The sequence below is a fragment of the Atractosteus spatula genome, chromosome 4 (assembly GCF_055471065.1).
Source record: "Atractosteus spatula isolate fAtrSpa1 chromosome 4, fAtrSpa1.hap1, whole genome shotgun sequence".
Lineage (NCBI taxonomy): Eukaryota > Metazoa > Chordata > Actinopteri > Semionotiformes > Lepisosteidae > Atractosteus > Atractosteus spatula.
Window position 1 is genome coordinate 14,530,770 of NC_142709.1, and position 15,051 is coordinate 14,545,820.

Genomic DNA, 15,051 nt, shown 5'->3' on the forward strand with positions numbered 1-15,051 from the left:
CTGAGGCATTCTGAACTGAAGACTGAAATGCTCGATTATGAGGAACGATTTTTAATTTGTGTTTTAAGCAAAAGAACCAAGAATGTCTGCTTGGAATGATGGATGCAGGTAACATACTTCTGCCTGATGGTGTCTAGAGCTACATTATTCACATGGTCTGAGGGTTTTAAGAAGCGGTGGTAGCTATTGGTTTCTGTCTTGAAGAAGTAACTCAATCGTTCAGATGCTGTGAAAGTTGACGCTAACTCTACCTGGACATGCAGCTCCACAGTATAGACAAGCTATACGGGCTTTGAGCTGCTGTATCTGTATTCCCTTGTTCTGGGGTTGGAGCTGGTTTGAAAAATAAATAGAATTTAGGCTTCAGCATGACGACAAAACGTTACTTTTATAGTAAGAGTAAAAAGTAATACTTTGTGGGTATTGTGCGTTACAAGTTGAATCGGGTAAAGATTAAAGGCATGGCCGTCATGGATAGGTTAACTTTTAGGGACAAATAGATTTTGTAGTGCTCGCCCTGTGTGTAAGGGAGGGATACTGTGCTGAAATTGCACTCTATACACAAATAGCAACTGCAGTTGACAATTTTGTTAGCCCACAAATGAGATGCATTCTAAAAACAATGCGCAGTGGTACGGGGTCATTTCTGAGCCACGGTGAAGAGAGATGCATTGAAAACGAGTGGAAATCTCGCCATCTTCCAGGCTGGGGCATCGATACTCCTGCGTCTTAGCGTTTTTGTCCACTGCCATTGCTGTGCACTTAAATACAGATCGGGTCCAGCCAGATTTTAGCTTTCTAAATCTGACCAGATCAGGCTACATGATGGCAGGGCTGCTGCCAATACATTTCTTTTATTATTTCAGAGCTTGAACTGAAGCGGTTGTTGTTCATTCGGAAACTGACGCTAACTTTTGGTATTACGCCACAGAGTCCTTGATGGCAAAATGCTGTATATTTTGTTTAGAATGGTAGAAACGTTCAACCATGAAGCCTCAACAGATCTTCTCAGTCCTTCGGGGTGCAGTGTGTACAGCACTTAACGCACATATTTAAAGGTGTTTTTTTTGTAAGAGCTCCTGAACTTGTCTTCCACGGCAAGCTGCTTACTAATTCTGCACCATATTTTACATATCCGTGGGGAACAGCATCCTGTAGCCTGGCGCTGGCTTGTTCCTGGTTGTTGAGGTGGGAGATATTGCTCCACCTCGTCTCCCGAGAAGGGACTTTTCTTCAGAGTAACCTTCCAATTGGTCTCTTCTGCTGGTTCCGGGCAGGATTAATTTCCACCTGACACGTGGTGGGATCAAGGCAACAGGAACTCCTTGACAAGGAAAGCCTTTCAGCTTTAGGTGGCGAGTTTAACTCGGAGGGAAATGAAAGCACTCGGTCACAGATGCTTTTGCATCAGGTGATTTAATCTGAAACTGTGAGCTCACTCGCTGTTGGAATAGGAAGCACTAAGCCCCACGGGGAAGCGGAACCTGGCCGTCTCTGCCCTGCCCTGGGGAAGCTCATTCATTTGGAAACCTTAGTATTATCCCACCATCTTACAGTTCAGCTTGCCTGGTCACTGTTCCAGTTTTGGTCAGTTAAAACATGAAATATGTTGTCTGGTCATCATTGGCAAACTAGCCAACCTAAATGAAATAAAGGTGTAAAAATGTAATAGAACCAGAATGGGATGCTGCTCTCAGCTCTGTTCCGCAGCGTGTTTCTGACCGCCTGTGCGCTCGCCCTGCGTGTCTGCCGAGAGCTGAGCCGAGGTAAGAGCTTTCCACACAGTGGTCCCGCGGAGGTGAGCAGTGGTCTTGAGCCTTCCAGGCGTTGCTGACGTTTTGCTTCTGATAATCCTTTAAAGACAGCCTGGATTAAGCCATATTGCTGTCATAGGCAAGCCACACTGAACGGTTAGAAACACAGAACGAGGTGTTCCAGACGTAAAAAAGCACTCTTTCTAAACACGTGCAAGTGAAGACAAGCAAGTTCAGGAAATCAATATAAATGTCATTAAAATTCAGTTCAATTGTGTATATTACACAATATGTGTATTATATGTTGTATTATATAATGACTGTAGTTTGAATCATTTGTGTTCTCTGGTTACTTGCCAAGCTGGTGGGTCTAGAAGGATAAGGATTCCCGAAAGTGGACGGTTTTAGACCAAACATTCTTCCTGGAAGAGTAGATGCTGATTGACACTACCTTTTAAACATAGTACATGTGTGATAAGTGGTGACCTAATAATTTAGGAATGGGGATGGGAGGTATTGTGAGTCATGTTTGCAGCGTTGCGCCAAACCCGAGATTCTGTTGCAACTGTTGTCGCCTTCTTCGGAAGAGTTAGGGCGATCCATACTCCATAGCAGAATGAATAGAGTATTTACTTATGCACCAGGCACACCTGACTTTGTGACCGCAAGGTACGTTTTCATTAATTTAGGAGTTACTTCAACACCCAGCCACAGCACCTGACTGCAGCTTTGACACCCTGATGTGCAAAAAAACAAATCCTGATGCCAAGTCTTCAGAGAATGGATCCCCAGCTTCATGTTTACACTGCATACCATTGTGCATCTGCATTGTTAATAAAAAAAACTCAATTGTAGATCACTAGGCATAGAATAGCTGTTTTCATTTTTAATTGGGAATGCTATTTTTAATACATTTTTTGAGATTATCACATAAGTCTCCCCTATTTACAGTTTGTACTCAAGATTCACTGCATATAGGTGAAGTTAGATAATATGTATTAGATATAGATTCCAGGCTGCTCTGGTTACTGTTGTCTGGCTCAAAAGTGATGGAAGCCCAGCGGCAGCCCCCTGGCCAGCTGTATATAATGTTAACAGACCCCCCCCCCCCCCATGTTAGATGAGAGGAGGGAGCACTCCTCTCATTGCTCGTCTCTCTCCATGGGAGAGTAAGGGGTTTCTCGCCAATGCCTCTTCAGTGCAGGCTGGGTGCACAGGGAGCTTGGCTTGTCCTGAACCTGTTGAGCAGAGACCAGGAGACCCCTCTGTCCCTGGAAGAGTGACAAGAGGGGGTTTCCCACTGGGACTGCGTGGGCGATTCCCCCTCCAGTGGTTCAGTTTGTCCATGTGCTGCTGCATTCTGCTCTTCTTGTGATCCACATTGTTGGGCGTACTGAGACCGACGGCTCGAGTCCTCGCAGCGTTTGCACTGTAGTCCATTACAGGAAGCAGGAATTGTGTTTCTGAGGTTCCATTATTTCGGCTTCAGCGAGGTCTGTTTTCTGTCCAAGTTCAGTCGATGGCACTCGACTGTTAAACCCACATTGCGCCCCAGTGCAGAGACGTTTGCTCCTGGCCTCCTGTGGCAGCTTCACATCAGCCTTTCTGGGTTTCAGAAGATCGAAAACTATTGGCTTTCTTCAGCAGTAAAAAGGCACCGAAAAGGCACATTTTTCCTGTAGCGTAGCTTGCTGAAATATATACTACGTATTGATTTAGGAATTTCTTTGTCTAATTACAGTGCTGTCTCAGTGAGTTAGTACTTCATACACTGGTGAGCTCCTGTAGCTTCTCATGTCCACCAGTTACTTTGTTTCTGGGCCAAGTGAAACATTCCACCGGATAATAAAGGTGTAAGTGAGGAATTTCAAGGGAAATAAATATCTGGATATATTTGAAGTTCTTAATATACTTTTTAGAGCTTTATTTTATCATTTATTAACGAAGACTCCTACACGTGAAAGGGGTAGGGGGAGTTAGTAACCGTCATATTTTTCTTTGCAGTTTTAATTTCTGTAATTGTATGGTTATTGGCACAGCTCTCTTGCACTCTTACTAGTTCTGCACTTGTGTTCTTACTACTCTCATAAAATATTTGTCACACAGCAGTGGAAACAGTGTCAAGGCATTGGTTGGAGGGATTTTAAATCTCTTTTGGCTGCACAGTGTCTGGCTATTCAAATGCAGTCAGAACAATGGAACTTTTGTTGAGGCATCAACTTGTCAGTACTGTTATTCTTCAGTCGATAATCACTTCTGCCATATTTGTTCCCTCACATAACGGTTTTGTAGCTCTTAGTCTAGAGAAGACTAATGGCTTGGGAGCAGATGTCATGCCCGAAGTCCTGGATGGCCACATCATAGCTGAAACTGTGTTTCACACTGCTGAGAGTCTCTCAAAAGTGTGATTGATTTGGTGTCCAGCTTGACATCTCTGTCAGCCCGAGAGGTTTTTAGTGAAACATCCTGCGTTCCTCCGATAGTCATCATGTACTGTATGTGACTGCTGTGTTAGGGACTGATTGGAGCTCCCAGCACAGTGGAAATGTTTCTCTTCTGCTTAGTTTAGTAGACTTGGGGATACTCTCATTCAAAGAATATTTTCCCTTTGATTTAAGCAAACAACACACTGTACATAAAACTTCCAGTTTTAGATTCATGTTCTGCATGAGTTACTAAGTTAGAGGTGACTGGCGTGTGCAGCTGGTGGACCCTGCCTCCCCTCAGAAGTAGCAGAATATGACAAACAGTGTAGTGACGGGCGGAAGATATCTCCAGCTAAAATGTTTGAGGAGAAAACGGTAAATCCAAGGTTAGTTTTTACGAGGAGGGTAACCCATGTACACTCAAAACAAAGAGATGCTTCATTTTCCAACAGAAGTCCCAGCGGTGAGACAAAAGAAGCTTGCAGGGCAGGCATCGTCTCCGAGTACAGCATCTTTACTTGACAGGCTTTTGTACAGATTCTTAAGTCCCCGGCCCTGGCTGTGGAGAACGGGGTCACGAGACAGTTGGCAAAGGCATCTTTCTTTACTCAGCAGGGACTTGAAAGAAAATGGCTGTTGATCCAACACGCTTAATCTGTTTTCAGCGCACTGTCCATATCTGAAGACTGCTTGAGGGAAGCGTGTATAAAACTCCCTGCTGCTTTAAGTACAGTGGTGCAGGTTTACCTCGGCGCCTCCACAGGCCTTCGTACGCTCTGCGGGGAGAGCAAGTGATAGAGTCGAATAGGAGGTGTTCAGGCCTTCGTGGAAAAGCAGCGCCAGGCCTGGTGCCAGCAGGACTGGGTGGAGTAAGCACAGACTCGGATACTCTTCCAGCTGTCACTTGAGCTCCTCTGCGTCCACCCTGATTTGCGGTATGAAAGATGAAAACCAGGTTGGTGGCATACTAACAAACCTGGCATCAGTACCGAGTGGCCGTTCTGAAAATGGAATACTGATCTCTGATTCAGGTCGGCGTTTTCTGGTGAGGATCATAAAAGGCCAGCCTGAGACTGTCCTGGATTTTAAAGGGGCTCCACAGTGGCAGAGGTCAGGCAGTAGAACAGCGAGAAGGGAGAGCTCTCGGACAAGGATTGTGATTAGCTGCTGTAGGAAATAAAGCCTCTCGGCTTTCCACTTTGTGTTGACGGTTCTCTTCTTTCTGTAAAGGGTGTGCGAGCACCAGGAAGTTTTGCTGGGTTCTCTGCTGCTTTGCATAAGTATCCAGACACCACAGTCACGCCAATCCTACAGCACGTCAGAATGCAAATAGCTTCACAGTAACTGGGAGTGGTGTTACCTTCTCCAAAAGGATTCTGCTGAATCTCACCCTGCAATAATACTACCACTGATTTTCTGTTGTAAAACACAGAGCAATCTTCACTAGATAGTCAATCATATGCAGAAATACAAAACAAAACACATCCGTCTTTCAGCATATGAAAGTATGGGACTAAAACCAAGTTGCACTATATAGTCCTTCTGTTGTAAACTGTAGTGATCATGTCTATTAAGTCAACACTGCATAGAGTACAGACGGGTGTATTTTGTGTAAGTGTTCAAGCTCTAACACCTTAAACACTATTGCTCTAACAGAGAGCTCCTGACTGCCGGGATATTCCCAGAGTAAACTTGAGTGCTCAAGCTAGCACTATTGTGCTAGCACTTGTTTTACTTTTTATTGCAATTAATGTGACTTGAAGTGCAAATTTTGTGTTGGAATGAATACAGTGGTGCCTGTTAATGTCTCCCAGACGTGCTTGTCTCACCCCGAGTCCAGTTCGAGATCAGCAATGTTTCTGTGGCCAAATCTGACTACATCAGGAGTTGTGAAGCCCCGTGGGGTTAGTGTCTGCTGTCAGTTAAAAGTTATCTCCCACTGTGCGATCAAGATTCCCTCTGCTTGGAGTTTATCAATCAAGCAGACCTCTTGGCTCTCAGTTAACTTTGAGAAAAATAAATGATTATAATTTCTTTATTATAATTATTATAAGAAATTATAATATTGCCCTTTTCTGCCGTCCATTCTGGGAGATATCTAAATAGAAAGTGATAGTCTGTTGTTTACAAGGTTTATCATATTAATGGAACTTTGAGGTCCGGTCAATATGAGGGCATACATTTCTAGTGTATTTTAATGCATTTTCTCCCCATGAACGTTTTTCACATAAAAGCAGAATAAATTAATGGTAAGGACGCTGGGTTTCATTGACAGCCACTGAGGTTTGCAAAATATCTCCTTAGGCAATTAAGCCCATTTTAATCATTAACAGATGTGTAGTAAATAGTGTAAACATTTGGCTGAACAAAACGCCAAACTTGCAATAGATGTTAAAGTCTCGACCCCCGTATTACATCTGTGTCCTTTTATACTCACTAAAATGTGCTGTGCACCTCTCTTTGGCCGCTTTTCAAAAATGTTCCTGTCACACATCTCTGTCTTGACAGCAGTTTTCATCAGTTTGCCTTGGTTTTCTATCTCTAGTGCTGAGACCAAGGAGAAATTTCACACGAGGGAACACGGAAAAGACAGCGATTTATTACAACACGTCAGTGTCAACAGAAATCTCATAACCTCGAAGAGAGAAAGGAGGAGGACACCTAGTGGTGAAGACATGTCCCGCGTGAGAGGAATGCTTTAACACACCCGAGAGGAGGCTGAAGTTGAGTTCTTTTGGGATAAAAGGTCCTGCCTGTTCTGCAACAAACCGTTGCTCAAATTTCTAGGAAGGGTGCAGTTAGTCTTCTCTTTAGCTCCAGAGAAAATCTGCTCTTAGTAGTTAAATTTTGTTTTTGTTTTGGTGTTGTAAAGAAAATTCATTAAAATCTTGACTGGTCCAACGAATTAGTAGATGTTATAAATAATTACTGTGGGTTTTCTGCACTGCCAGTTTGCTGCCACCAGCTACAAAGTGTGAAGGGTCTAACTGTGTAAGAACCAGAAAAGGAGCAGATGCACAATACAGTCTTTTTGAGCAAAGTTTATTTATAATAGTAATTTTTATCAATATTCATTTGCTCTTTTGTGGGTAAAGAGAATGTTATTTAATGATAGGAGTTTATGGAAATCCCAGGTGGAAAGATGAAACTCGTTAGAGTTAATCGCGGGCACCAGCTTTAGGTCTCGGTTGTTTTTCAGTTCCCTTTTGGCTGCTCTTTTCTTCTTCTCTACTTGTTTTTTATGATTCACTCATAAAAATCACTTTTCCTTTCAAATGAATAATGTTAGTTTTCACAGTTGCCAAGTACTTTACCTCAGTGGGTTCTGTGGTACGAAACTTAACAAGATAACCTTTCCTTACAGTAACATGTGGATCGCTTTTAGTGCAGTTCTGCTAATACAGAAAGTTAACGTCACTGTATTTGTTCTTTGAAGACTTTATTTTTTAAAATCAAAGAAAGCCTAAAGCTCCTTAAATACCAGAATAAGTCTATATTACATGTAAGTCGAGAAAAACCCTTTTCCTGTCTTGTTGCTGTGTTGGGAATCTGCCTGGAGAAGCTTACCTTGTGCTTTGCCAGTGACCCAGAACAGGGTGAAGAACTGATCTTCTGCTCTGGACTGGTTACTGTACACAGGTGGGGGGAGGTTTCTTTTTCAGCATTTTCCATTTAAAAATCTTAATGAGTGTAGTTCTGGTTGCCTTTAGGATGAGCGGTGCTAGAAAGGCTTTAGGATTGCAATGAGGCATTGTGTTGGTAAGCACAGACCAAAGTGACGTGTATTATGTTCCTGGGTTCTCCAGAAAGGATGCGATTTCAGTTTTCTGCCGTTTGCGGAGAACTGCCACTAGAGGGCCACAAAATACAGGGATTGTATTTTAGCACAAGAGCTTGACAGTGTGAGGGAACAGAGCATTAAAAGGGGTTAAAGTGCTTAATAAAAATACTTAAAGGAACTGACTAACATTTGATAAGAAACATCTGAAATGAAGTAGAGCTACTGAGATCGCACAGAATGACCTAAAGTTTGATGTACAAAATGTACTGTGGGAAGTAATGACAAAACCTGCTACATTTGTGTTTAAACAGTTGTGCCTCGAGTAACTATTTTCATGGAGATGAAGGCATTTTGTATGTAGTACAGGAAAACAAATAGTTTTTTGAATAGTTCAGCATTTGTTGCGTTAGTGGGGCTAGGCTTGTCATGGGCAATCGTTAAGAGAGAGAGAAGTTCGTGAATGAGAAGAAGACTGAAATGGAAGTTTGCTACTCAAGCAGACAGAAGGCAGAGAGAAATTCTGGAGAGATGGAGCTCCATTGGAAGTCTTGAAAAGACAACCGGACCTGATGGTGTTTTAGTGAAGTGGATATCCTCTCTCTGTTTAACTTTCAGATTTTGTTTTTATTGCCACCCACTCTGGCTGTATTTTTATAAGTGTAAATATTGACACTGTAGCTCTTGAGCTGTACACACTCCAAAGCTCCAGTGTTAATAAAGAGGAAGATAGGAAGAGAGCCTGTCATGTGGCATCGTTTACCGATTTTACAAATATGCCTTCTGTTAAATCAGTGTCTTCTGTCTTTCATCACCTATTATTAAATGATATTTTGAAATAAGTGGAAGAAATTTCTTCCTTTAGTTTTGACTCCTAATGCCTTAGGCCTAATTTTAGGGATTTTTGTTTCTCAAATACACATGCAGATCAGACAACTTGTAGCTTCTTTTCCAGACTAATCCATTAAAAAGGCATTTTGGAAGTGGTGTGACATTGTTCCTCTGGAATATATCTGTAAAAGTTAAACTCAGTACACATTTCTGTATGGCTGTGTTGAAATTATGAGTAGAATCATAACTGCACACACACTACAGGCCTACTAATACACTATAAGGAACGTCTTGCATGAAATAATACCAGAATTCTATATACCGCTATAATATATCCTATAAAATTGAGTTTGGATACCCAACCAGGTTAGCACACTAATCATGGATCCAAATTCTTTACAGTTTTCTTCTGATCTGAAAGGACTGCATTTACTATTTCTCTCAATGCTACCTTCCACTGAGAGGCTTATATTTTGTTTTAGTTCAGGTGGGGAGCTGCGTCAGCCTGCATAGGCGGCAAAGGAACAAGTAATAGGTTTAAATCACTGCTGAAGAGAGAAGAGAGAAAACGCAACGTTGTGTTTTCTCTCTTCTGTTTTCAGCATGGAATTAAACCTATTACTTGTTCCTTTATATTTGTTTTGGTAACTGTTCCTTTCCGAATTGCAGCTTATGTATGTGCTTGTGTGCGAAAAACACTTCGGTGAGCATGTGAGATTTGACCGGAGGCTCTAGCTTCACGAATGCGGATCAATCCTATTACATCCTCTAAAACCCTAGGGAGGATCCAGATTAAGTAGGAAGAGGTCGACCTCAGTGCAGGGGGTGATAGTGGTGGGGATCTCATTTAACTGTGGGGGAAAATGTTCCCAGCAGGTCGTCGGCGGAGCTGTCCGCCTTTCATTTCACACCTTCAGGCGCAGGATAAGACCAGGAAATCCCACGGTCGTCTCGCTGGCCAAGCTCTGCGCTTGGGTCCGTCGTGATACTAGACCGCCCTCCCTTGACGGTATGTCGATTTGGCCCGTTTCCTGGGTGTGGCTTTGGTTAGAAGAGAGGGCATTATTTGAAGCTCTAAGTCGGGGAGCTTCGGGGGGTTTCAAAATAATGACAAGAAATGTAAAGAGCCGTCGCGATCAGAAGAATAAGTGTGGAGAGGTGCAGCTGTACCCAGTGTACACTGCAGGTATTCGTGCAGAAATGGAGTCTTGGTGCTGACAGTACAGTGGGTGCGTATTTAAAAAGGAGACGTTATTCTGCCCCCGTCTCTGTACATGTTGTCTTGAACGACCGGTTGCCATTTGTTTCCTTTCTCCCCCCCATTTGGAGTATAACTGAAAGAGCTTGAGGTCTCAGTGAGAGCCCCAAAGAGCAGCAGTGCAGTGTTAGGAAAAGGAAACTGTGCGTCTAGCAAACGAGAATAAAGCCGGCACATTAATAGAGGTTATCACACTGATAAAATGTGATCCTAGGAGAAAAACAGAAATTAGTGTGGTATCTATGACAGAAATTTGACAGCTAAATTTCCAGGCCTTTTAATAGAAATCTGAGTTCCTAAACATTTGTAACCACACAATGTGTCAGTGAGCTGGGATGAGCTTATATCTAGCTGTGTCTGTCCAGAAGTGCAAAGTTAGCTGGTAGTTGATAAATAAATGGATGTATTTGTGACTATAACCTAAAATAGGGCAATAGCTGTAGTATACCCTAGTTTTTGCTGCTATATTCCCCTGCTCCTTATGGTGCAGTTTTCTCACAGTGTTTTTGAGTTGCCCTGAGGAGCCATGACAACGGTCACATCTCAAGCCAGTTTATACTCTCTGTAGCTTAAAAATGTGAGAGGCTTCATAGAATGTACAGTAGAAAAAAAACAAACAATGTTTCCTAGACACTGGCGTTTCAATTCATCCTGTGACAGTGGTTTAATGTTAATTGGAAGTCCTCTTCAGTATTCCTCAGGGGTGTTGCTGAATGGTCATGTTTTGCTTATATGGTGTAAATCCAACGGTGTAAATTTGACTAAAATGAGCAGCCTTCAGGTACATCAGTCAGCTGTGGCAGTGAGGGGAGGTGCTGTGTATGCATGTTAAGAAGATTTTTGGCCCATCAGCAATACTGTAAAGGGTGTTCTTTAAACATGCTTTACTTTTGATCATCTTGGGCTGCCGTGTTTGAACATTTAGCTGTGGTAATGAATGTTCAAAGCATCTCTTAGGGAGCCTGAACAGTGTTGTAGTTACTCGCAAAACCTTTTCACCAGAGAGCTGTCAGCGTTTGCTCCTGTTTACAGGGACTTTACAGCTGCAGTGGATGAAATCGCTGGCACCGAGCACAAGTCCGGGCTCTTATTGTTTTTGGAACCAGTCCCCTTTCAGTACTCTACACTGTGTACGGTTTTCAATTCGTCTCCAACATATCTGTGGTTTTGAGGATGGCTCCCCTTCGGCCCGCTTCATTTCTCTCTCTCTCTCTCTCGTGCCTCCTTGCCATCTCGGGCCTCTGCCTAAAAATGTCATCAAAGCGACGTCAGCAGCAATCAGGGTTGAAATTTCAGGGCATTTCCAGTTGCATTTCATTGCTCTCAGATCAGACTTAATCCCCCCGCAATGTAAGGGCAGTGACTTGGCAGAGGAATGCTGCTGCGCTGTGGAGATACGGGGGAGGCACAGTTTAGCAATTTGAGCTACCTGCCCACCCCCCCACCGCACCACCCCCTGCTTTCCTTTTCTCCCTAAATGAGACCATTTAAGGGGGGTAATGCTCACAATTGAGTTCTTAAATTGCTAGCAAGAATATGATTGAGTTTCTTCAGCTTTTTCTAAACGTAGCTATCCTGTATCCTAATGTATACTGTTTTTGTTATGGGTTTTTTTTTTGCCAAGGGGCACCACAAAGTTATGGCAAGAAGCCTTGATATTGGAAGGAGGGCTGCTCATAAATTTTCACTAAACCGTGTTCAGTCAAAATATTCTTTCCCGTCGTGCCTTTAATAAGCTGTATCTCCCTTATGATGCTATTTCAGTTTGCTGGGAAATAGCTGCCCAGTGCAGGCCTTTAATTTGTGCATTGTTTGGATTGCACTGGCATGCACGTTGTACAATTGAGGTCTTGTGCATCAGAAGTGGAGCTGACATGTGATGAATAGGCTAAAGTTATATTGTCAACTCTGTCCTCTGGGCAGACAGCCTGTACTATTTAAACACGGGGTTCGGCTCGACGGGGGCGAAAAGGTTGAGCTTATAAGCCCTACCTGTCGGGTCCTGCGGCGTGCAAAGACACAAAGCCTATTCAGTGCGCACCGCAGAGGGCAGGCGTTTTCATCTCTAAACAAATGCTGTTTAAGACTGCTGCGCTGTCCCGTGCAGAGTTTGGCTAAAGACGGTGACCCCTGATGCTCCAAAGCTCTTGGGTTAAATGTCGCACAGCAGTGAACCCTCACTTTGACCTTTGACCCTTTCGGAGGAGTATTCAAGGCAGAGCATACATCTGCTGTCTGAGGAACATGGCTTATAACCATTGTGAGACAAAGAATTTACTGGAGATGAGGACGTTCACACCAGGGATAAAAACAGAAAAATGAAGATTTATTAATGATTGGTTGGGTTACCAAAGTACTTAAATTATTGATTATTAAATCGGTTATTAACTTTTTTATTAGTGGTCTAATAAGCAAGATGGGGCAAGGCAAAAACAAGGAAAAACAGACCCGTGTGTGTCTAAATTAATTTTATTTTATCGTTTATTTTATGTAGAAGCTGTATGAAGTGTTTTTGTTCAAATACACCAGTTGAATAATGGATTTCTAGTCACAAGCTGGAGTTGTTGGAGTTCACTCGAAACTAGTAAAATATATTGAACTGATTAATAATAAATGTATACATTTATTTACATTTAAGCATTTTATAAACACTTTAAATAGATTTATTTACATTTTACGTACATTTGTGCAGTTTGCGGCACTTTTACAAGATGAAGTTACGTTGACACCAGACATTCAAGTGCTGAGGATTAGGATGTATCGGGGTTTTATTTTCACAGCTGGTGAGGGCTTGTGATCATTCCTAGGCCCTGGGCACTAGAGATTGTTTCATGTAAATAGTCCCAGGGTGGTCAGCAACAGGAAGAGAGGACTTTTACAGCTTATTCGGTGACACAGAAGAGGTCTAGCAGCCAGGTGGCATTCTGTGCCTGGCACAGCCGTGCCCGATGGTGGTCAGCGGTCAGGCACTCGTAATAGAAACAGGGAGTTATTAGAGGACTTTATTCAAGTATTAAACATCTTTATAAGCAGTGACAATGTTGACCCAGTGAGCTTCTTCAGAATCAGTAGTGAAACATGAAATCGAGGCATAGAAACAATGGAGAACGTTCATTTACAGCTGACAACAGGAGGCATTTTTTATACAAAGGGCTAGGGGTGCCAGGACCACGTTTTACCTAGCTATGTTTTCAAAGGCGCCAGAATCCGTCTCGTTCCTCCGGCCCAGGAGCAGTGTATCCCCGCAGCCGCCCGGCCGTGGCCAGTGCCCTGTCGCTGAGCCGGTGGAAGCAGGAAGCGGGGGAGGCGTGTGGCTGGGCTGTGAGACCCGGGGGCTCCCCCTGCAGGGCTGGTAAGCCCCGCTAACGACCGCTGCCGTGCTTCCCATTGCTGCAGGTTTCCTTCTGTCGGACTGCCGCCCCTTCTTCCTTTGTTAGGAGCTAGTGATGGCAGCCGTCAGTTAATTAGAAATCCATCAAGATAACGGGCCGCATCACGCAACGTGAGTGTTGGTTTCAGTAGCGGTAGCTGCGGCTGAGCTTCATCTGGTCTGCGTGTTGCTTTCTCTTTTCTGGCCTGGCGTTCTTGAGCTGTTGGAAGTGGAGAGCGAGAATGTCCGAGTACGCAACAAATTTGCCCTCAGGTGCCGTGTCTTGTACTCTGCGGCGTTTAGTAACCCTCACCTCTGCACAGCAGCTTTCGTTTCTGCTGAAAGGGCGTTTGAGTGAGCATGGCGGTAACTGAGAAGTAACATTGTGTTTGCCAGCACCACATTACCGCAGGTGGGAGAGGCTTAGCTCTTCATTCCTTCGAAATTCGACTAATCCTCACGGGATCCTTCCCACCTTTCCTTCCGAAGAGCACGAAAAGGCCGATGGAGAGTTCCTCTCATCCCGTTACCCCCGTGTGTGATGGCCCGCTGCTCGAATCGTCATCGTCGAGGCTGGGATCAGGGTGCCGGGCTCCTGTTCTGCTGGATCCTGGCATGGCGTCGTGGGCACTGGGTGCGTTATTGGCTGGGAGCTCACTGACACTGGCGAGATTATGGCGAGCTGGTGATGTCGGCTCCCCTGCAATGAATATTAACAAGGCAGGCAAACTTGTTATCACTCTAACAGGCACAGAACTCGGTGTGACAGAGGAGCTCAGCCAGAGTGCGGAAGACTTCCTTCCATTTTATGAGGACAGAGACGTCTTGATGCAGGTTTTGTAGCTACAGTCATCCGATGAGATGAGATTTGAGTCTATTTTTGCAGACCTCGTGACCCTGCCTATTGAGACGCTGAGACAATATAGAAAATACTACCTAGACTGGTGCTGCTGGCTCCTGATATTGAAGAGCCTATATGTTGTATAAGTAGAACACTATTCAGTAGCCCAAGACATTGAGTATGTAGACCCATTTATAATATAGACCATTAATAATATAGACCCGTAATCTACAATTCATTAAGAGTTCAGGAAGATGGCATGCTAGATAGCTCTGGACTGTAACATTTATTTTCAGTAGGCATACTGTCGCTTAAAATATGTGTCAACTATAACTGAGCTGATTGTTACTAAAGCCTTATTAAGAGCCTTAAAAATTCTGCAGTTTATCCAAATCAGGTCCAGAGGTGTTTGTATTATTTATTTCAGGTTTTATGGCCTGTTATTTCAATTTAATAATACACTTTACATAATCTCCCCCTCATTTTATTTTTTTGTATTAATTAGAAACCTTTTAGCTGTTGACATGTTTAATCCATTATTTGGATGCAAAATGACATATTCTGCAGCTGGTTACAAGCTGGCTTACTTAATGCGATGGAAACTGGGTTTCAGTTGCTCTCAGCAGTCAAAGAAGGAATAATTTATTTATGAGGATATTGATGCATTGTTTGGACTTGCACCAGATCTTAATAAACAGCTAAGTGTGCAGCAGTAGAAAAGTCAGCTCACAGCAGAACCTTTGTCTAACATTTTCTGCTCTGTAATGCACTCCCCCATCAATTAAGGTCTTAA

The 15,051-nt window shown here is 43.4% G+C and overlaps 1 protein-coding gene across 3 annotated transcripts in view; it reads left to right on the forward strand.

Annotated features, from left to right (window-relative positions):
- The window catches only part of shroom2a (shroom family member 2a), an 80,084-nt gene that overhangs the window by 27,845 nt on the left and 37,188 nt on the right, over nucleotides 1–15,051 (forward strand). Inside the window, exon 1 of one of the 3 annotated variants that reach the window (XM_088914682.1) lies at nucleotides 45–108. The exons of the other annotated variants lie outside the window; for them this stretch is intronic. Coding sequence (XP_088770808.1) covers nucleotides 83–108 — 26 coding nt within the window. The 5' untranslated portion in view covers nucleotides 45–82. Of the gene's footprint in view, nucleotides 1–44; nucleotides 109–15,051 lie in introns of those variants that run through there. 3 annotated transcript variants of the gene reach the window in all.